Source organism: Lichenostomus cassidix, chromosome 28, assembly GCF_008360975.1.
Source record: "Lichenostomus cassidix isolate B80296 chromosome 28, HeHo_3.0, whole genome shotgun sequence".
NCBI classification, from domain to species: domain Eukaryota; kingdom Metazoa; phylum Chordata; class Aves; order Passeriformes; family Meliphagidae; genus Lichenostomus; species Lichenostomus cassidix.
The window spans coordinates 3,743,601-3,766,813 of NC_139508.1; the positions used below are offsets into that span (position 1 = coordinate 3,743,601).

The 23,213-nt window shown below is 44.8% G+C and overlaps 1 protein-coding gene across 4 annotated transcripts in view; it reads right to left on the reverse strand.

The window, feature by feature from the left end:
* CPAMD8 (C3 and PZP like alpha-2-macroglobulin domain containing 8) overlaps window positions 1-23,213 on the reverse strand; it is a 56,000-nt gene that overhangs the window by 5,065 nt on the left and 27,722 nt on the right. For all 4 annotated transcript variants that reach the window (XM_085040141.1, XM_085040139.1, XM_085040140.1 and 1 more), the window contains exons 28-41: window positions 21,612-21,768; window positions 21,100-21,174; window positions 18,991-19,156; window positions 18,245-18,331; window positions 17,248-17,384; window positions 16,715-16,870; window positions 16,267-16,329; window positions 15,177-15,415; window positions 13,416-13,503; window positions 8,515-8,589; window positions 8,224-8,329; window positions 8,029-8,139; window positions 6,416-6,628; window positions 5,226-5,300 (exon numbers count right to left, since the gene is read on the reverse strand). In XM_085040141.1, the coding sequence (XP_084896267.1) occupies window positions 5,226-5,300; window positions 6,416-6,628; window positions 8,029-8,139; window positions 8,224-8,329; window positions 8,515-8,589; window positions 13,416-13,503; window positions 15,177-15,415; window positions 16,267-16,329; window positions 16,715-16,870; window positions 17,248-17,384; window positions 18,245-18,331; window positions 18,991-19,156; window positions 21,100-21,174; window positions 21,612-21,768 (1,748 nt within the window). The remainder of the gene's footprint in view (window positions 1-5,225; window positions 5,301-6,415; window positions 6,629-8,028; window positions 8,140-8,223; window positions 8,330-8,514; window positions 8,590-13,415; window positions 13,504-15,176; window positions 15,416-16,266; window positions 16,330-16,714; window positions 16,871-17,247; window positions 17,385-18,244; window positions 18,332-18,990; window positions 19,157-21,099; window positions 21,175-21,611; window positions 21,769-23,213) is intronic.

The following is a 23,213-nucleotide window of genomic DNA, read 5'->3' on the forward strand; positions in this document are numbered from 1 at the left end:
AACAAGGGGGGAAAGAGAAAAAGGGGGAAAATAGGAGGAAGCAAGGGGAGGAAAAGGAGGAAAAGGAGGAAACAAGGGTGAAAAGGAGGAAACAAGGCAGGAAGGAGGAAAAGGGGGAAAGAAGGAAAAAGGAGGAAAAAGGAAAATGGAGGGAAAAGGAGGAAATGGGGGAAAAAGGAAAATGGAGGGAAAAGGAGGAAACAAGGGGGGGAAAGGAGGAAATAAAGGGGGGAAAGGGCCATGTAGTTTGAAAAAAAATCTCCAAGTCTCCTTTTCCAGCATGGAATTAAAGGAGATGCTGAAGTTCAGACCCATCAGACAGTGAGATAAAAGTGCCGTGCAGAGGGCACAGGGGAGTCACTCTGCAAAGCTCTGCTCTGACCTGACCCAAGCCAGGCACCTCAGGGAAGGAGAGCCCCATGGATGGGGATGTGTACTCTGTGCCCTCAGCTGAGCATCATTCCAGAAAACAGGTGACAAAGCTGGAGGGGAGACCCTGAGGGAAGAGCTCACTTAGTGTGATGCCTGATTATTTTTGCCTTTTCTTTTATGTATCTCCTTTTATACATTTGCTATACCCTTATATATATTTAACATACCCTTTTTATATTTTCTGTACCCTTTATATATTTTTTGTACCCTTAGCCTACATACTCATAATTTTTGTAGCCTAATATTCTAGCTGAGTTTTAGAGCTCTGCAAGGCAGAAAAACCAAACATTCACAATAAGAGGCCAGAAAGCTCTATACTATCTCAAAACTCAAGGTTTTAGCCTTAGTTGAAACCTTCTCTCTGGGACATATTTTATAAACTAGACTCTAGCCTCATTTGGGGGGGTGTTTCTTTAGAATAGGGGGACATTACTTCATTTATTAAGCTTCTTATTGGGAAATCCTAAACAGATATGATAATTTACAAAGTCCATAAAAATTGTATACGTGTTATATGGAAAGTGCATCTAGTCATGTTCCACCTTTGAGGAGCTGTACCCCTAAAATCCTATTAAAATACATTAAAATACCAAAGTAAAACCCTTTTACCCCTTTAACTGTGTTTGCCTCATAATTCTAAGACCAGCCAAAAGGCAACAGGGGACTGAGCAGTGTAAGGAGCTACATTTCAGCCCAACAAGGATGAAGATTTCAGGGCCAGGGAACCACAGCAGAGCCATTCAGTCCACCCTAAATGAGGAGGAGCTGCCCCAGCACAGCCACACAGAACTGAAACTTCTATCATTCATGGATGGACAGAGCCAGCGCAGGCAGGAGTAGGAATTTCTCCTCTTCCCACTCACTCCAGTCTGTCCTGCCACTGCCACTGTCACTGTCACAGCACACACCCCACTCACACCAGGCTGTGCCTCTGTGCTGGGTGGCTGCTCCCTGGCCAGAGGGTCAAACTGCAAGATAAAACTTCTAGGAATATCAGATCCGTGTTTCCTAAACTGCTCCTGGAGCCAGCTCAGCTGTCCATGGTTCCTGTTTGCTCTCTGTGTACTCTGCTCTAATCCAAACCAAAGCAAGCTCTGGAGCAGAATTATTGCAGGGAGGGGAAGTTCCCTGCCCGCCCAAAGCTGGCTTGATTTAAAGAGAACACTCAGCAAGGCCTTTGAAAACGTTTGTTCTCCAGAAATAAAATATCTGAAGGATCTTCCCTGCTGCCTCCCACATCCTCCCAGCAATGGGCAGGGGAGTCAGGGCTCTGCTCACTCCTCCTTGGCCTCCTCCCTGCGAGAAGCTGCCAGAGCATGAGCTCGTTCTATGAATGGATGATTGCTGTCCACCAGGGATGAACATCACAGGCCTGGCTCTTCCCAGGAATTCAGCACTGGAGGCCAAGCAAAGAGGATAGGCCGGCGTTTCCTGCTGCACAAACCACTCCCCCAGCCCCAAATGTTTGTGCTGAAGCCAAGGTTTGCTGAGCAGTGATGGGGGGAGAGGGAAAATGGCCCTGTGCCAGGTCAGTCCATGCTGGAAGAGCAACAGCCCTGTGGGTAACACAACAGCCAGGGAATTTTTGGGATGCTGCACCTGGAAGCAGAGCTCAGGCTGATGTTCGTGGTAGGACCTGGTGTGGGTGGTGGTGTTTAATTAAAAGAAAAATAAAATAACACCACCACCAAAAAAAAGTGTCATAATTCCACCAAACAAAAGTGTCATAATTCCACCTAGAATTTTCTTCCCATTCCAGCCATTGGTCCTTCTCTTTGCTGGAGCAAAACTGTGCAAAGGACCTGGCTGTGGGGAGGAGGTTGGGGGTCAGAGAGCTGATGCTGGGGGGCTCCTGCTCACTGGTACCCTCAGCACTGCTGCCCCACACATCTGGATATTGTTTTCCATCAAATCTGTGCAGAATCACATCACTGTGATGTCAACATATTATCCTCCAGCATCAGTGGCTGTACCTTGAGTGAGTTTGGCAGAGGAGATTTGGGTAGGTTCAGAAGAGAATTAATGATCTAGGGAAGCAATCAAAGCACCACTTCATCAGAGAGATGCTAATCAGAGCTACTAGGGATCCCAGAAACTCTGAAATCCCCCCAGATTCCTGTGGCCAAGAGTGACAATGATCTCAGGACAGCCTCAGTCAAAAATTCAGTGAGATTTTGATATTCCAGTTATTAACTCAGCTCCTGCTCCAGGTTTTTCAATCCAAATATTGCAGCAGGCTGGGAAGGAGCAGTTTCAATCCTGGGTCCATCCTGCTCATCAAAACCCTGTTCCACCCTTTTGAGACTCAGCAATTCACCTGTGAGAAAGAGCAGCTGAGGAAGGGGATTTGCACAGGAATTGCTTCAGCTGAGTCCTTCACTCTGCAAACTTCACTCTGAATCTAAAGGACCTACAGCTGCAAAGAGGATCCCAATCATCTGTACAAAAAAACCCTGCAAGTTTTAGGGTCAGACCTCAGCCATTCTGCCTTGCTGCAGGCTTTGGAAAAGCACTTTAAAATGTTCTGACAACAGCAACAGCACTGCATCCTGGTCTTTCAAGGCCATCTATGTTCAATTGCTTATCCTGAACAGCTGGAACTTATTCCAGCAAACCCACTGGTGTGTGTGTAACTTCAAACTTCAGTGTGGGTCTGTGTGTGCCAGAGGGGAATCCTGGAATCCCCATGGATTGCTGGGAGAAGCTGCTTGTTCCCACTGCTGGATGAGGTGGACAATCAAATCAAATCAAATCAAATCACCCATCACCCCAAACTGAGCTGTACAAGTCTCATGGCAAACACAGGAGGCTCCCAGACAACACAAACACCACGAGAACGTGGCATTTCCTGCAGATTAAAACACCCAGGCGCTTTTACACCAACCTGCCCTAAGCTCGATTTGGCTCCTGGAGTTTTGCATCCTTTTAGGAAGTCCCAGATTTAGGCACGGCTCAGCAGAGCCCTGGCTGGAGCACCTGAGCCGACTTAACCCCATCACATGCTCCAGTGGCAGCCCAGGAGTGAGGAGGGTTCATTCATTTGCTGCACTTTGATTCACATCCCCTGGGCTTGACCTGAGAGGAGCCCAGAGGATTAATGAGAATCACATGCTGAGCCTTCTCCTGGTGCAGGATTTAGGCAGTTTTAGTGCTGAGGGCTCCCTCTGCCATGCCTGCTCCCAGCTCAGCTTCTTCCTGCCAGGAAGTTTGGGTTCTCCCAGACCCCAGGGCAAAGCCAACTCTAAGTGCTTTGATAAACATTCTCATGGCACTTGGGGTTTGTCCATCTAAAATCTGCACAACAATGCCAGCATAAAAATCAGGATTTCCCTTTTTGCTCCTTCTGAGCCAACAGTTTCTGTCCATTCAGAACAGAAACCAGAGGGGGATTTCCCCTTGGCTTTATTGCAGGTTATTTCAGAAACTCTGTCCTGAACATTTTTTTGGATCGTGGGTTACCATCAAGTAACCATCAAGTATTTCCCCCAGGCAATAATATTTTCACTATCAAATTTTTATTTGAAAAGAATGTAATGGCAGTCTCATTTTGTAGAGTTCAGTGTGGCCTCACATTCCAGCAGTGCCCAAATGGAAGAGTTTAGGAATTTCTGAAAGGGTTCAGATTGCAGGGTTTCCATGCTGAGTACATGGAATAAAAGGCAACAAGCATCCATCTCAGTTATACCAACAGCCAGCAATCTCATACACTGATATATATATACACACACACACACACACAATAAATCCAGGAAAAAAAAGGGGGGGAAGTAGTAGAGATATTAAACACTCAGACTGAATGACCTATAAAAACTGCCATAATAGAATATTCACCACGTTTTTATACCTTCACAAGAAAACTGTCAATCAGCTAATGTCCAGAAGAGAATATTTCAATATTTTAACATGGTGTCTCATGTTGGACATGTGGAGGCACAGAGGCTTCTCATGAAGAATTAAACTGGTTTTACCAATTTGTTGGAGGCCAGGGGAAAATTAATGAGTGGAAAGCAGCCAGGAAAAATCTAGTCCAGTTTATTTACTAGAAACAGCATGAAACAAGCTATTCTATCGACTCTCCACTGCTTCTTGGTGAGATTTATTGTGAGCCACGAGCGAGTTCAACACGAGTCTCGGAAAAAAGTGCAGAACATAAGCACCAAATAAAATGAGCAGCCAAATTCCTGGCTACTCCATCCACTGACCTGAACATTTTTGTTCACTAAGGCCCTTTATTCCAAACAGCAGCTCTGAGAGAACCAAGACTGCCAGCTCTGTTTTTGCCCAGAACTGCAGGGACAAAGTTAATCCACCTGGACTGGAGTCCTTGCAGTGCTTTGGGCTGCTGTCACGTCCTGCTCTGCTGTTTGTTGGAACACATTACATCAGCCTGGTTTGAAATAGGATCTTTCCAGCTTAATAGTGGAGGAAAAAAAAAAATCACAGTGTGTTGTTCAAAACAGCAAAGCTGAGAAAATAGGAGGGACAGTTGCCCATTCCTAAAAGCAATTACCCAAATCCTGCAGGTGCTGGACTGAGCAGGATTCCTGCAAGATTTCCTGAAAGGAAAAGGACTAGGAGAGCTGTCTGTTGTTGAATAGTTCTCATCCTCAGTTTCCCTGAACTCTTGACTTTTTTCCTGATTTCTGAATATTCTGTCTTTTCTATAAGATAGAGTAATTCAGATTCTTCACTTAAAACATGTTTGAGAGCCACCAGTACTTTATAGAGGGATAGGACAAGCTTAACCTTGCTACAGAAAAAGGCTTTGGATAAATGCAAAGGTGTTGCATTACCTGCTGGAGTCTGGGGAACACTGGGCTGCTCAGCTGTGTGGGAGTGTGTCTCCCTTTCTTCTGGCAAGTTCTTGGCTGCAAATAAAAAGAAAAATAAACTCATTGGCCACATTTTTTTTTTTTAATGCATCTCTAGAAAACACCTGCATTTTCAGAGGTGGCAAAATCAGTACCCCGAGCTACCATGCCACACACCCTGAAAGCCCAAACAGAACCTCCAAAGAATGTTACATTTCAGGGGTTTAATTTTTATCCAGGAGCATTCACTTCAGATCAAACAGTATCACTAATTTCCTCTCCAATTCATTCTGATTGGCAAAACTTGGATTCATGAGAACAGAAAAGTGGTTATTTCAAGCTGAAAAGCAGCTGCTGTTATCACTTAATCCCCTCTAGAATGAACAGCAAAATAACACGTGGGAAGTTTGGAATTCTCCTCCTTTTCCTACCATAGGTGAGGAATATTAACTTGCTTAGGTGAGGATTAGTAGTGATGCCTGATGATTTTTGCCTTTTCTTTTTTATATACCCTTTAATACATTTTTTATACCTTTTATATATCCTTTGTATCTCCTAAACCCTAAACCTACATGCTTATAATTTTTGTAGTCTGATATTCTAACTTAGTTTTGGAATTCTGCAAGGCACAAAACCCCAAACATTCACAGGGGTAGGCCAGAGAGCTCTATGCTATCAAAAACTCGAGGTTTCAACTTTGGTGGAACACATTATATCAGCCTGGTTTTAAACAGGATCTTTCCAGCTTAATAGTGGGAATTTCAACCTTCATTGAAACTTTCTCTCTGAAACATATTTTATAAACTGAACTCTAGCTTCATTTGAGAGGAAGTTCCTTTAGAATAAAAGGACATTACTTCACTTATTAAGTTTCTTATTGAGAAATTCTAGACGAATATACTAATTTACAAAGCCCATAAAAATTGTGTTCACATTATACTGTGTGTGCATTTCGGCGTGTTCCACCTTTAGAAAACTGTGGACACCTAAACACCTAAAACCCTATTAAAATACCGAAGAAAAACCCTTTTATACCTTTAGCCTCATAATTCTAAAACCAGACGAAAAGCAACAGTAATGTTCCATGGGTGAAAATCACAAAAAAAGCCCCAAAAAAAAGAAAAAAAAAAAGGAAAAAAAAAGGAAAAAAAAAGGATATTAACAAAACCTACAGGCAGAGCACTGAGCCATGGGCATCTGCTCGATCCTGGTGTTGTTCCTGCAGGAAGCCACCTCCATCTGGCAGTGGTTGGGGTAGATGTGGCCATCAGAGCCACACACAGGCTCTCCGTCGTAGCCGCAGTCCCGCGAGCACAGGCACTGCTCGAAGTACTCATCCTCCAGGCAGCCAAAGATGTTGTTGCAAGGGCCAGAGTGGACAAAGCCTGGGAATGAAACACAACCAGTCAAGGCTGTGGTTTTGCATAGCACAGGGAAGGTGGAATGGAAATGTTTCAATGATGTTGATGCCTGGTGATTTTTGCCTTGTTTTTTATATACCCTTCAATACATTTTTTTATACCTTTTGCATATCCTCTGTATCCTCTTAACCTACATCCTTGTAATTTCTGCAGTCTGACATTCTAACTTAGTTTTAGAGTTCTGCAAGGCAGAAAGATCAAACACTCAGGAAAAACCCAGAGAGCTCTATGCTGTCAAAAACTCAAGGTTTCAACCTTGGTCGAAACCTCCTCTCTAAAACATATTTTATAAACTGAACTCTATCCTCATCTGGGGAGGATTCTTTAGAATAGGGAGGCATTACTTCATTTATTAAGTTTCTTATTAGGGAATTCTAAACGAATATACAAATTTGCAAAGTCCATAAAAATTGAATACATGTTATACAGAATGTGCATCTCAGCATGCTGCACCTTTAAAGAGCTATGCACCTAAAATCCTATTAAAATACCGAAATAAAACCCTTTTACCCCTTTAACCGTGTCTGCCTCATAATTCTAAAACAAGCCTAAAGGCAACAATGTCAGTTTTCATGTTGAATTTCCTAAGATTTCTAACAGGAATTTACACACTTGGCAGAATTAAAAGCTCCAGGAATGAAGTTGCCTTTCTGGAAGAACCATGGTGCAACAGCTTCCAGACTTGGGATAAAGCAACTATTTTTATGCCACAGAGCACAGAAAGGAACACAGAGTTTCTGGGGAAAGTTATTCCTTTCACCAGTGCATGAAATTGTTCAGTTTCCCCCCAGTTAATTGTAGAACTCTATTGCAAAATATTGGAGGGAAAGAAAATCAAATTGCATGGTAAAGAGTTTGTACCTCTTTGTTTACTGACACATCTCACCTTGTGCAAGGTTCTGCCAGAATCAGACATTTTATCTTTTCTCTGAAGCAAATCACAGCCACTTTGGTGCCTGAAGAACTGTTTGTCACCAGTTTAATATTGCAAATCCCCCCAAACCTTTGTCAAACTCCCACTAACACAGCGAGCAAAACGGAACATTTCCCTAAATATAATTTTGAGATCACATAAAATTTTGGGTCCCATTTTTGAGCTCGAATAAAATATAATCAATATTATATTTTGAGTTCAAATACAATTTTGAGCTCAAATTTAATTTTGGGTCCCAGTTTTGCGCTCAAATAAAATATAATTGATATTATATTTTGAGTTCAAACATAATTTTGAGTTCACATAAAATTTTGGGTCCCATTTTTGAGCTCAAACAAAATATAGTCGATATTATAGTTTGAGTTCAAATACAATTTTGAGCTCAAATTTGATTTTGGCTCCCATTTTGTGTGTCTTTGGGGTAACTCACCAACCCACTGGCTGGCTGAGCTCTCCACCTCGTTGCAGGTTGGGCCATCGCAGAGCTCCCTGGCCAAGGGGCTGTTCTCACTCACGTTGTAGAAACGAGTGGCTTCAAAAGCTGTACAGAAGAGGAGAAATCCCAGCTGAGCCTCCTGCCTGGAGCTCTGACAGCAGCAGGGACCAGAGGGACACAGGGACAAACCTGGCTCGTAGTAATCGTAGACTTTGATGGGAACAGGAGCTGTTTTCCCAACGATGTGCTCTCGGAAAGCTTGGAACTTCACACAGGTCATGCACTGGCTGGGAATCTGTGTGGAATGGGGTAAAAGATTCAAAAACTGCATTTGAGGTGAAGAGAGAGACAAATGGACACAGCATGTGCCCCAGTGGAACACATCAAGGCACCTCCAATGCTCCAAGGACAGGGACAGAGGTAAGGAATTAAAGCCAAACACCAAAAATCCAATGTAATTATAAGAAATGAAGTCATTACCTCATCAAAATAAAATAGGACTTTTCGTCCATCCACTTCATATCTTTTTAGCCCAATTTGCTTGTTCATCAATAACTGGGGGTAAAAAGAAAAATCAAGTAAATTGACACGTTTTGTTTGAGCTAATTTTACAGAAAACAGGTAGAAATGAGAGAATAAGAAAGATTCCAGACTGCTTAGAAAACTGATCACACACTGGACTCCAGGGATTTCTTCTGCTGGAAAAGATGGTTCCATAAGAGAGAAAATGCAAAGAGATTGAAGTTGCTGTTTCACAACTGAGGTGGGGAAAGCCACCTGTGGAAATTCCCTTTCCTGTGGGGAATTCTTGCAGGAATTCCTGGTGCAAGAGCTGAGGGATCTTCCTGCTCCCCGGGGCTTTTATCTCCCTGTGACTCTGCTGACACCTCTTCCACAGTCTCACCCAGCAGCTCCCAGATTGTTTTCAGTGCCAAGGCAAGACCTCAGAGACCCCAAACCACTCCATAAAATCTCTTATTTACGCCCCTTCAGACCACCAGGGAATCTCACCGGGTATTGAAGGTCCCCTCCTCCCACCAGCTGAAAAATCCAAAACATTCTCCTGCCAGGAAAATTAATCCTCACATTTGAAAAGAGCAGCCATTGGAAAGAGCCCCAGGCACCCTCCCTTCTGACAAATGGGGTCAGGCCAGGCCTTTGCTCCTCATCTCCTCTCCCTTCGAAGCCCAGGGATTTGGGAATTGGGATTTAGGAACTGGAATTTGGGAATTGCACCAGTCAGGCCTCCAGACTCACCTCTTCTGCTTTTTATCTGCATATCTAAGGAATATCTGAACACTATCTAAGGGCACTTCTCACATCTCCGAAGCTTTATTTTAATTTTTCCAAAAGTTCCTCCCATGATTTCTTCATTTGGAATACCAACATCTCAATACCATGACTGTCCTGCCTGATTAAGTATCACTATTTGGATAATTTGTGTTTAGAATGCATCTGTCAAGTGGAAAATATCTAATCCAGAAGCTGGGGAGGATGAGAGTCTGGGGAAAAGGACTTTTGTGCTTTAATCCCAGTTTGGTATTAAAGTTAAGGCCAGAGTAAATTCCAGAGCACTCTATCCTGTATTCTGTAACTCTGTTCTCCAATCTGTCCCGTTACTTCAACCTCTGTCACACAATCACGTTTGTATCATAAGGATAATATTCCCTTGGGTTTTTTTCATTTTTTAATGTTCTTATTTTGAGACCTTACACTAAAATTTTTGCAGAACGGCAAACATTATTATTATCATCCTCATCATCCTGATTACTATAATAATAATTATTATCTAGAATGGGATGTATTATTATTTATCACAATAAATTAATACTAATAATAAATTCATTAGAATTATTGTTATCTAGACATGAAACAAGAAGCATTCCCACTGCAATTGGCCCAAACCTGCCCTCAGCAGAGGAGAGCAAACCCCTGCTATTCCTGGAACAAGCACAGCACCGTGTGTTTAAGTCCCCCACAATATGGAAAGGGCCAATTTAATTTGTCCTTATAATTTGAGGGGCCTGCTGGTGGCTGTTATTACTCAGCAGTCCAGGGCTGCAGACAGGCCTTTTATTAGGGCTGGGAGATGCCGGCGCCACCGGGAACTGCTCAGCTCAGCTAAAGCTGCATTTTTCCTGCATTTTTCCTGGTGAGGTTTGATAGATCCCAGCCCGGGGTGACCTCCTGACCCTGTCGACACCCAGCGTGATTAGGGGGATTTGTGGCCCCGGGTGTGCACAGAGCTCTCATTAAGCACTGCTGCCCTGGGGCTGCACGTGGGGCTCTCCCAGCCTGCTGCCCCGGCAGGGAAAATCCTGATTTACAGCCCAGATCCTCCCCGGCAGGGCAGGGAATGGCTGGGGGAAAGGAAAAGGCAGCAGGGTAAGGATGGGACTGGGCTCTGCTCCAGGTGGGGTACAAAGCATGGAGTGAAACTGTCCTGGGGCTCCAGGGGGTGGATTTCGTGTTGGGTCCACATTTGGGAGCCATGAAGAAATCCCAGAATGGTGTGAGGTGGAAAAAAACTTAAAGCTCATCTTATTCCATCACCTTCCATTATCCCAGGCTGCTCCAAGCCCTGTCCAGCCCGGCCTTGGACACTGCCAGGGATCCAGGGGCACCACAGCTGCTCTGGGAATTCCATCCCAGGGCCTCCCCACCCTTGCAGGGAATAATTCCTTCCCAATATCCCATCCATCCCTGCCCTCTGGCACTGGGAAGCCATTCCCATGTCCTGTCCCTCCATCCCTTGTCCCCAGTCCCTCTCCAGCTCTCCTGGAGCTCCTTTAGCCCTGAAGGGGCTCTGAGATCCCTCCAGTCCTTCCTCTCCTCCCCAGTCCCACAGCAGAGGTGAATCTGCAGGTGAGGTTGTATTTGCATCTTCACTGCCCCCCATAGATGTGCTTGGGCTTTGTCACCACATTTCATTTTTACAGATGCAAAAGGGTTTCTGCAATAAGAAGCATGGAATTCAGCTCTTCAGGGGGAACATTCTCTCCTGAAGAGGCAAAGTCCTTCCCAACTTAGGAGAATCTCCTGCTTTCCAAAGGAAGGAATTCTGATCTGGTTATGGGAATGGCAGAGCCTTCTGGGCTCACACAGAAATTCTTGGCTGTGAGGCCCTGGCACAGGGTGCCCAGAGCAGCTGTGGCTGCCCCTGGATCCCTGGAAGTGTCCAAGGCCAGGTTAGACAGGGCTTGGAGCAGCCTGGGACAGTGGGAAGTGTCCCTGCCATGGCAGGGGTGGCACTGGATGGGATTTAAGGTCCTTCCCACCCAATCCATTCTGGGATTCTACTGCAAATAAAAGTGTTTTGAAACACCATAGTCAGTTCTTTGGGGCACCAGGTTCCCTTGAAGGCAGCATATCCTCATGTTAACAATTTATTCCCAATTTTTCTCAGTGTTTCTCTCCTCAGAACACACCCAGCATCCCCTGAGCAGGCTCAGTGCAAACCACCCCAGGCAGCAGCAGCCTTTGGGCAGTAATTAAACACAAACAGAACCTATTTGCTTCCCAAATCCTTCCCTGGGACACCTCTGTCCATCCCAGCCACGTCCACAGCCCCAGAGCAGAGCACATCTGCCCTGGCAAAGGGGAAAGTGTTCAGGGACAGAACACATGTGGGACCTGGAAACCCTCAGATGTCCCCTGCTGGCACCAGGAAAAGGAGACATTCACCCCACACAGCCCAAAGGATGGGAGCCCCTATTTTTGGAATTTCTTCTTACCCCAGGGGGAAAAAAAAAAAAAAAAAAAAAAGAAAAAGGGAGTACAGGGATTTGTTCCTCAACAACTTTCCTGTTCTTCTGCAATGAAAACCCCTTCACTCTCTCTCTCTCACGGAATATTCCATGGGTTTAACACCATGAAGATATCCTGTTGTTCTCCTCCTGGGCCATTTGGAGCTCTCTCTGGTTCTAAGGTTTTCATTCATATTTTTTCTGCTATTATTTACATCAATGACTAGCAAAGAGAACTCACTTGACAGTCCTACACACAACTGCCACTCCTTCAGCAGAGGAGAGAAAATAGGAACCAAACCCACTGCAGGCCCCCTTATCTAATTTTCCTCCTTTCTTGTCCCATGGGAATACTGGGGAAATCCTTGTGAGAAATCCCACTCATGGCCCTGCCTCACCTGAACTGAAACTTCAAATATTCAGTTTGTTGCATGAGAGAGGATGTCAAACTCAAAGGCAAATAAAAGTTGATCCATTTTACATGATTGGGTTTGAAAACAGCTTTCTCAATGTGCAGCTGATGAACTGATATAAATTCAATTTTTCTCTTTATAGGAATAATTTCATATCTGATCCCTAGTTCTGAAAGGATGCAATTTCTTCTCAGAGATTAATTTCTTCAGGAGACATTTGACAGCAGTTTCTGACATGGATTTTAAATCCCTCCAGAGGGTTTTTTCTACAGGAAAGTGCAATGGTTTTTCAATCATAAATTAGCCAAATCAAGTGGTGTTTCAATTATAAATTAGCCAAATCAAGTGAAATCCTAGAGAAGATAAAGCAGGTCCCCTTGAATTAGGATATCAAATTAAACTGCCTGGTCTTCACTATAGTTCTACTTTAAAATTCTTTTCCCAGATCCCTTCTCTTCACAGTATAAGATGATAAAGTTATCAACAGAAGAGAACTTTCAGAAGCAAAGTATTTTTTAAGTTATTAACAGAAGAGATCCTTTAGAAGCCAAGTATTTTTTAGCTCTTTCCCAGCTCTCAAGGATGCAATGATTTGACACCTTTTTAGTTAAACAGTCCTTAAAAAAAAAAAATCTTTGCAGCATAAAACCCCCACCAGCAAACACCATGTTCCACAAAATGCAATGAGTTGTAATGAATGCAATGCTTGCCCAAATATAAAGCAAAGCTCAAGATTACAGTTCCTCTGCCCTGAAGGGCTGGCTGGGCACGAGGCACATTCTGTCCACCTCAGCTTGGCTGCAAGAAACACGATGTTCTCCCAGAGAGAAGGGGCTGAAAAAAAAATAGGGCAAAAAATTCCAAGACACAGAGCCTCCAAAGAAATGGGATCCAGATGTTGGAGATAACACAGCCCACTAAGCAGCCATAAACAGCTCCTGTTAGAGCACATTTGCACTTCAGCTTTTCCAGAGGGGCTCAGTAATTACTGTGCACTGGCTCAGGAAAGCCTTGGCTTGGCCTGGGTGAGTTTGTTCAGCCTGCTCTGAGCTCTGCTTGCTCATTTCAGAGAGGTTTTGACAAGTGAAATCTCATTCCACCCTGAATAATTTTAATTATATCTTTTCAGGGACTCCTCATTTGCCTCCTTTTGCCCCCCAGAGGGAATCCTCCCAGGCAGAGATCACATCCCAGCCCTGCCACTCCCATCCCAAATCCTTACCTGCTCCAGGCTCTCAATATCTGCCCGAAACCCTGAGAACAAAGGAACTTCCAACACTGCCATGTTTGAGGAGCCAGAGTGCAGCCATCTTCCCATGGGAACAAAAAGAGAGAGAAAATGGAAACAAACTCAAGATCCAAGACAACAAATGGACAACCCGACTTCAGAAGGAAAAAAAGTATATTAAAAGGCTCTCCTTGTTGGAGGGCTTGTGGAAAACCAGTTTGTTTGGTTTTACAAAATCCTCTTTTCTGCTTTTATTTGACAAAATTAGGTAGCCCAGCTCACAGAGGGCAGAGGTGCAGGAGGTGTTCTGGCACCTGTGGGGCTGCTTGCTTTGTTTTTTAGTTAATCACTGAGAAAATGCCCTTGGTAAAAGGAAATAAACCCTTGGAGTAGAAGAAACTTCTGTTCCACCCTAAGAGGAGGGCTGTGGATGAACAGTGGTGGAAGGGGGATGTGAATTCCCAACACCAGTCAGGGTCAGTCAGTCCTGGGGTTTCATCAATGGCTGTTTCACCCCAAATTGACACTGAGAAAAGTGCTTTTGGTAAGGAGTCAAAGTCACTGCCTCCTTACTGGGGTTAAAGAGTTCACTGCCTGAATCTAGACTGTAACTGAAAACTCAGAAAACTCACTGAAATTCAGAGTTGTTACAAGCATGCACAAAAAAAAAAACCCACAGAGGAATGGGTGGAGAGAAATTCTGTTGGGGTCATTGCAAAATCTTGATTTTTGCTGCATGGCAGAGGAGTCTCCATCTCAAAGCAGCTCCTGGAATCCCAGAACAAAGCTCCTTTTCTCTGCATTTCCAGCAGCTCTCAGCCCTCCCTCCTTGGCACCTCACCTGTTTGCTGGGCACCACCTGAGCCCAGCAGGGCTCATTAGCTCATGGCCAGCACTGAGAAAACACAATTTCACAGCTTCCAGGAGCACATCTGCGAGCTCTGAGCTGGCTCTCTCTCCCTGGAGCCCCTCAGCTCGGGGTGGGTGGTGAGCTGGCCCAGGCTGGGATGTCACAGCCCAGCCCAACGCCCACAGTAGCGTGAGGTGGCCTGGGGACAGAGCCAGCTGGCTCGAGGGGAGGCACTCCAGGGCTCCCAGAGACATTAAACCTCCTTAATTCCCATCTAACTCCACACTCCCTAATGAATCGTCCAGGATCCCTCTGCCTGCATTTCCCCCCATCTCTGTTATATATCACAGCTTTCAATTTTCCACCCTGTGTCCTCCCTAACCCTTCAAAAGTGCCCCAGGGACTTCCCTGAGCATGACAACACCTCATTACATCCCGAGAACACCCCCAGCTCCAAATATATCAACTGTCATCCTTAGCTGCACTCCTCTCTTCACTTTGCCTGAGATGATGATGGAGTTGAGAGCATCATTACAGGAAGAAGGGGAGGAAAGGAAGATTTCATTTGCTTTTGTTTTCTTTCCAAGCAATCCATCTCCTTGCACTGGGCTTCCTCTCAAATTTCTGTCTCTGCTCCAGCAATTCCCAGGGCAGAAGTTTCAGAGCTCTCAGCAGAGAGGCTGTGCTGATGCAGGGCAGCCTCCTCAGCATCTGACAAGGCTGTGGAAGTGGATCCTCCCCCCAAAACAGGCTGAGAGCTCGGCAGGGGGAGAAGAGATTGGCACAGGGACATTGTGGCACTCAGGGGCACAGTGACATTGTGGCACAGTGACATTTGGCACTCAAATTTGCCCCTGGCATTGTGGGCAGGGGCAAATCTGGGACAGGGAAAACAAGATCCCTACCTCGTGCAGGTCTCCAGGATGACCTTGTACTCTCGATGGTCCTGGTCTGAGGCAGGGTCCTCGTCGTCCCCCAGCGCCCTGTCCCTGAGCAGAGTGTCAGGGAGGTTCTCCTCAGCAGGGCTGGGGCGCAGAGGGCTCGGGGCTTGGAGGTGCTGCTCTGCCTTGGGCTCCTTCAGGGTCACCAGGAGCTGGAAAGCTGGTTTGGCAATAGGATCAGGTACATTGTAAGTGACATCGATCTGCAGCGGGAAGAGGGAAAAGCAAAACGGATCAGGGTGGTTTGGGAGAAATCCAGTGTTTCAGAGCATCTGCAAATGTTCCACAAAAACCAGCACAGGCACAAGGTCTCTTCAGAGGGAGGATGATGCCTGATGATTTTGCCTTTTTTTTTAATATGCCCTTTTATATATTTTATATGCCCTTTTATATATTTCTGTACCCTTAGCCTGCATGCTTGTAATTTTTGTAGTCTGATATTCTAGCTTAGTTTTGGGGTTCTGCAAGGCAGAAAAACCAAACATTCACAGTAAGAAGCCAGAGAGCTCTATGCTATGTAAAAGTTGAGGTTTCAACCTTGGTTAAAATCTTCTCTCTGAAATATATTTTGTAAACTGGGCTCTAGCCTCATTTGGGGAAAGATTCTTTATAATATCAAGGCATTATTTCATTTATTTAGTTTATTATTGGGGAATTCTAGACAGGTATGCTAATTTTCAAAGTTCATAAAAATTGTATACATATTATGCAGGATGTGTATCTTGGTGTGTTCCACCTTTAAAGAGCTGTGCACCTAAAATCCTATTAAAATACTGAGATAAAACCCTTTTATCCCTTTAACCATGTCTGCCTCATAAATCTAAGACCAAGGGGATGGCAGGCACAGAGGCTTTATCACACATTTATATCTCTATGTAAGCTCTACCAAAGCTGGGACTCACATTCACTTCCATAAATTAAAGCAACACCACATCATAGAAATATTTTGAGAGAAATTCCAAGTGTAAATCCTTCCTTGCAGCAAAATGTGGTGATAAAAGCAGCAAACTGTGAGTTTAGAGATCATCTGCTCCCATGCTTTCTCCAGCCTTACCTGCATCAGGCAGCAGCCTTCACCCTTGGCACTCACAAACAGCCCTGTTGGAATACTGGGGATCTGGGGAGAATCCACAGGTGAGACACAGACAAGACATGGCACTCAGAATGGAAATGGATATTAAATTTAGCTCTATTCTGTACAAATATCTTTAAAAAGGATATTGCAGCAGTGAAGTGAGCATGGCCTGATCTCTTCACCACCTGCAGCCACAATGGCAGAGACAAGCAGCAACACAAAATGAGCGTCAGGCATTGGTTATGGTGGAAAATGCCTTTAGTTTTGAGTGCTGCCTCCTTCAAACCAGAGCCCAGCCACAAAGCCACAGAAATTCCCACAGATCTCAGTGCTTCACTCGTGCTTTTACCATCCCTGATCCAAGTCCTCATCCAGAGCTCAGCTCACATGGACTGCTTTAAAAATCTGTCTGCACAGAACCACCTACCACTGCAGTCTGAAGGACTTTTTTATTCATCTTGTTAAGCTCAAAAGTCTCCTGGTAGTCCAGGTTAGTGGAAGCCAAGGAAATGGTCAGGTTGACTCCTCCAACATAAGAAAGGATGGCATATTCAGCCAGAGCCTGCAGGGCCACACAGGTGTCCTGGGGGACAGAAGAGGAGAAATCAGAATAGTGAAGAATACAGGAGCACAGTGAACTTCCAAACAACTGTGCTCAGCTCCAAGCAGCAGAGTCTTCCTTATTAATTCATGTGGCAAAAGAAAAGTCAGGTTTTGCTCACTTTTCCTGTCAGAGGAACTTGTGAGGTTCAAATTACCAGTCCGAGAAGGAAGCAGTAAAGAGCACTGGCATTTTTTTTCTTTTTACCAGAGCACAATTTCTGTCAGGATAATGGAAACTCTGCATTCCTGAAACAACTGACAAGGCATCCCATCCCATCCCATCCCATCCCATCCCATCCCATCCCATCCCATCCCATCCCATCCCATCCCATCCCATCTTTTCCAGAGGCAGCCCACCTGAGTGGATGAGAATCCTCCCAGTGCATTCCTCTGCTGAGAGAGCCATTTGACCACAGGCAGTGCAGAGGCCACATCTCCCAAGAGTGTGTAGGTCAGGAGGGCATAAGATGTCATTTCCACTTCTGCAGAAACAACTAAAAGAGGGGAGGCATTAAAAAAAAAAAAAAAAATCAAAATACCACCTAGAAGTGAGGATATAGGCAGGTCTAGAGATAGTTTTATGAACGTTTATTAACTGAAAAATAATTTTAAAAGTTAAGAGTCTGCAGAAGTCAGCAGGAAAAGGGAAGTTTGAATGTCTGCACTCACCTCCCTAAGATATCTCTGCTTTCAACATAAGCTTTCCCTGCCACAGTAAATAACCAACATTAAAGACATTCACACAATAAAGAACCTCCTTTCTACCTGACTGTATCCCACAGGTAATTTCCCTCCCACTCCAGTTCTACTCTGCTGCTGCCCACACTGTTTTCCTGTCCTAGAGGATTTTCATACAAAATCCAGTCAGATCCCTCTTGAACATTGCTGCACCTACATCATATCCAATGAGTCAGTGGCCTAAAAATTACAGCATCATCCACTGCTTTGACAGTCAAAGTGTAGAAAAATCAGCTGAAGTGTCAGTGACTGGTGATACAATCCTTGAGTCAGTTTGAAAACACAATGATAAATAGCTCTAAAATAAAATATATTTGAATTCCCCATGACTTCCATTTCCAAGTATTACTCCCTGACAGAATCCCAAATGGCTCTCACTCTTCTGTCTGCATAAAACTGGAGTGAAAGCTGATTAGACAGTGGGGGCTGAAAAGCCAATCTTCTCTGCTCTGTCTCTTGTTTGTTCTTCCAGCATAACCTTACCTGCCTTTCCTGAGTTCTCTTTCCTCTGAGCCCTGCCCTGACTGACTGACAATTCCAGAACACCTTGTATTTTATCAACAATAACTGGAATATGTGGCAGCCACTTGTCTCTTCACTGCAAATTCCTGATTACCTGATTGAGAGAGTCCATCATTAAAGCCCATGAAGGTGTCTTCATCAGTGACAAGAGTTCCTGTGAGGCTCCAGTGTGTAAAGCCATCTAGGAGAAGGGGGCAGTGAAATATGTGAGTTATTAGAGTGGGAGTCCAGCACGAATGCATGGGAAGGGTCAAACTCCACTTTTGCATTGGCTCAGAAGAGCCCCATGCCCTGAGCTGTCCCTCCTTTTGGGAAACCATTCCCTGAGCAAGAGGCTCCCTTTGGAATTATAAAGGGGTAATTCCCTTTATTGGGCAGGACAAATCAGGATAAAGTGGGACAAATCAGGTAATTCTTGGATTTTGGATTAAAATGCACCATCAGGGCATGTGAGGTGTTACAGGGCAAAGTCTGTCACTGAGAGGAAAGCACTGAACAACCTGAGATCACTGCTGGTGAGAGTGGTGCTTCTGAACCCTAAAGTGTGGGTCTGACCTCTCAGTGGGTCTGACCTCTGTGTGGGCCATTCACTGAAGAGTTTATCCCTTCCAGTTCAGGATATTCTGTGATTCTGCTGCACTTGAGCAGAGTGGAGCTGAACTCTCAGCCCTCTGCAAAGATAACCCAGAGTGCTCCTGCCTTAAAAAGCCAAACTGTGCTGTGGGGAATCCCTCATCCCACAGGCTCCATCCTCTCCAGCAGCTCAAGGACAGCATCCAGGCTGTGTTTTGCTTGTTCCTGTGAGGGGATATGGTTTAGGGCTGGCTCTAGAGCTCATACCTTGGGTGATGGCCATGCTGTTCATCCTGCGCAGCGTCACGGCTGCCGAGGGGCTGTGCAGCAGGGTCAGGGCATAGGCAGTCAGGGCAGTGGTGTAGGGATCTTCTGCTGAGTACAGGTTGGACTCCAGGAAGTGTTTGGCTTTGTCAACAGCTGTTCTTTCTTCCTGCACCCAGGGGAAAGAGCCCAGACACATTTGCCAGTTGCAGGAGTTTGAATTGCTTTATTACTCGTTATATCATGGCCATTAAAAAAAATGCCAAAACCAAAACCAAAGCAGAACACAACAACAGAAAATCCAAACAAAAACAACAAAACCAAATCCAAACCAACAAAACCAACAACAAACCCTACCTACAATAAACCACCTACAGAATAAACTAGGAAAGACATATTTTGCACTCTGCAGAACTGCAATGACACTTTCCCTAAGAAAAGCCATGCATCAAAAATTGAAAAAAAAAAGGAGCAAACAGCAGATCAAGAATGATCTAGGCTAACACTGAGACACATTTTTTCCCCCTTAAAGCTGAAGAAATTCCATGCCCCTGCAAGGCAGCAGATGAACAGGGCAGGGGTGAGTTCTGTAGGTTTGATTGCGTTCCTGACACTCCGGAGCGTCTGGCAGACGCCAGAGGATAATAAAGGCCAAGGTTCCCAGGGGTCCCTGCAGCCAACAAACATGTTTTATTAACTCCCCCAATGACCTCACCAGGCAGGAACGTGGCTCTGATAATTTATAGAAACAATTTAATTGGACTTGATGTAATTTGGTTTCCTTTGATTTCCCTGTGGCACTAACCTTCCCCTTCCCCATTTCCGAGCTAAGATCATTAGGAACACTCACAAATCTCCTCTAGGAAAACCATTAGAAACCACAGAAACTGCACTTCCAGCAAGGAAAAAATGCTGGGGCAGCCCAGGGAGAGCATCACATCACTGCTCAGAGGGGGACACTGCGGACAGGAAGGCAGGAAGTTCCTCTGTGAGCACTGCGGGGTTTTCTGAATTTTTAATAGGGTTGAAAGCCTTCCACTCCAGCAGAACAGGGGGTTAGGGGCAATCTGCTTGCACGGGCAGCCTGGGATGGATGAGGAGTGCTGAGTTTGTCAGAACTGCCCATCCAGGAGCTTTGATAATTCCATAAAATCCCAGGGTTTTGCCTCAATGGACCTTTTTGTCTGACAGCAGATCACCAAGAGATGCTGCAACATCTACTGCACCTCCCTCCTCGTCTCCCAGGCAGTTCCACCTGCACAGCCACCACCACCCTGTCCTGTGGCTGCTGAAGAGCCAGGGAAGAGCTGCATCCATGGCTCTTCTGGATCCTGGGAACACCTTCCCAGCCCTAGTCAGTGGAAAGGTGTAACTATGACCTTATTTAATATCTCCGTTCTAGTGAAACTCCATGCTGGCAAAAACACATCAGAGGGCCAGGCCACTTTTTTCTCATGAGTTTTAAGGAGGAATCCCTAAAAAACCAGTTGTACTGGAACTTTGGGGTTTTTTCCCAGCAGAATTGCCCATTCCCACATAGCTGTTTCTCTTTTTTGCAGCATTACTGTTCTGTCTCACTGCAAAGAAGAGAAACATTTTTTCTCCAGAGCCCTCAATTGCAGGAGCTCAGCTCTCCAAAGGCACTGGAATCTAACAGCAGTAGCATTTTGGCCACTGCAGCCAAGCCAGACCACAGAGTTCTCTGGATCCCCAAGTAAAACTGCTTTTAGCACCAAGCCAGGATTTTTGAGTCTCTGCAGGCAAGAGAGCAGAATCTGCACAGGCTGCAGTCACAGCCTGAAGCTGCAAGGCAGAAAACAACTTTTTGCAGTAATTTCTGGGAGAAGTTGAGGGATGGGGCTGCAGGGAAGTGCTTTGCTCTGGTGGAATAATCATGAGCTGATGGTTGAAGGGTGGAAGATTACATTGAACAACTTCAGAATAAATTCCTTAACAGCAAAATAATCCCAAGACTTTCCATTCAGTTCCCTAGATGCAATCAATCATTCTAGAGAGCACAGAACCTCTGAGGGCAAACAGCAGCAAAATGAAGTTTGAAATAAAAAAGGATAAAGAGAATTTGTAGAGCTGTTTTAACCGAGTTTTTGTTACCTCAGAAGTGACACCTGTTTCCAGAAGAGATGCAACCACATAAGCTGTCAGGGAGATCTTCCCATGGATCCCACCCTGGAGGGGCAAATAACACAAACCAGTGGATGAAAACTAGAGAAAAAGACATTGGAGAAAAAAAAAAAAAAAGGCTCCTGAAGCAAGGCAAAGGTTGTGTTAGAACTACAGGAGAAGCTGAAGCATCACCGAATTCCTTTTGCTTTGCACATAAGGAGTATGAAATCTAGGAACTTTGGTGGGACCCAGCTGTCCCTGGCAGTACTCTGAGGACACATTTAATGCAGTATTGTGTAAGAATTCACAGCTTGCTTTCCCTCCTCTGGGGCACCCCACAGACACATTCTGAGAGACCTTTCTGAACTGAAATCCCCCTGCTTCTCCCTGTACCATTCCAGCCTTCCAGGTGCAAAATTCATATTCAAACTGCATCACTTCATGCTTTGATAATAACTTTGAAATGTTCTTGTTGCATGTTGATCCTGTGTGGTTTTTACCTGAATGTCCTTATTGAGTATCCTGCCCATAGCAGGGAAAGAACCATCTTCCTTCTGGTGCTGGATGATCCAGTCTTTGGCAGCTGTGAGTTCTTTGGGGTCAATGAAAATAAACCCACGAGACTGAGCAAAGGACTTGAGGACAAAAGCTGTTAACCTGTAAATATGAATTAATCATCTTTACTGAGAAAACAAATTCAGAATGAGCTATTAGTGAGGCAAAACCAACATTCTTAGAAAGCACAAGTTGAAAAAATCTTGTTGGGAAACACTAAACATTGTTGTTAAAAAGTTCATGGGACATAAAAGCACCTGAACACTGTCCAGGTTTTGGATAAGAAAATGATCAAGGGTCAACAAGCTGAATTGAAAAGCAGAACTTAAAGATATATTTGTTGTAATTATGGCACACTCCAAAAAATACAGAGGTGTTTTTATAGGTGTTCATCTGCTGCCCAAATTATTGACGTTTCTAAGCTAAGAATCAATACTTCCAAATTAAGAATCAATGTATTTCTCCTAAGAAATCCAGATCCTCTCCTCAAGCCCGAAGCTGTGTTACACTTTATACAGAATTAAGACTCAAGAAAGCACCAGAAGTGCTTTTGGAATTCTAAACCTCTGACAACAAGTGTGAGCCCTGGCCAGCTTTGGGGGATTGAGTCATTCCATTTACAACCCCCTGAGGAATGGGAGGGTAGCAACCACGCTGCCTGGCAGGGGATTTGGGGAGTGTTAAGTAATTCTGTGTCACCACATTTTGCATCCAGGGACTGGGAGATGCCAGAGCTGAGAGAAAAGTTTGCTGTCTCAGAGAGAGTGAGACTGCAGCATCGGTGGTGATTCCCCTGAGCTGGGCTGGGGAGGGAAATCAGGGAGATTGGGAGGGAAATCAGGGAGAAACAAACCCAGAGCAGATGGAGGAGGCAGCTGAGAGCACAGGGAGATGAATGAGCAGCAGGATCTCCTCCAGCTGAGCCCCCAGGGGTGGTGACACTCTGGGCTGATGTCACCCCAACCTCCCAGGCCGAGGCTCCTCGGGGGGACATCGCTGACAGGAGCTGATCCTGCACTTCCACAATTCCTGGCTCTCCTGCTGGTTGACCCTGGAAGGTCCTGTGCTTATTCCCAGAGCAGAAATTCCATCTGGGAATGGATGGAAAGCACATGGCAAAAGGGCTTCTTTGGGGGGTTTCGAGTTGGATGAGAAAAGGATTCAGGGTCAACAAACTGAACAGAAAAGCAGAACTCAAAGATGTATTTGTTGTAATTATGGCACACTGAAAAACACAGGGGTGTTTTTATAGGTGTTCACCTACTGCCCAAATTATTAAAGTTTCTAAGCTGAGAATCCATACTTCTAAATTAATAATCAATATATCTCATTCCATATATCTTTCCATCTGGGAGGGAATGGAAAGCACATAGCAGAAGGGCTTCTTTGGGGGGTTTTGAAGGGTTTTTTACCTACCCTGGTAGAAGTCTCTGCCATTCTAGGGACAGCACATTTCCTGTACATATAAGAAAAAATTCCATCCCCTAATAGAATTAGGTGCTTAAATACCCCATAATTGCTACTCCAAGTGCAGATACAATTCTTAA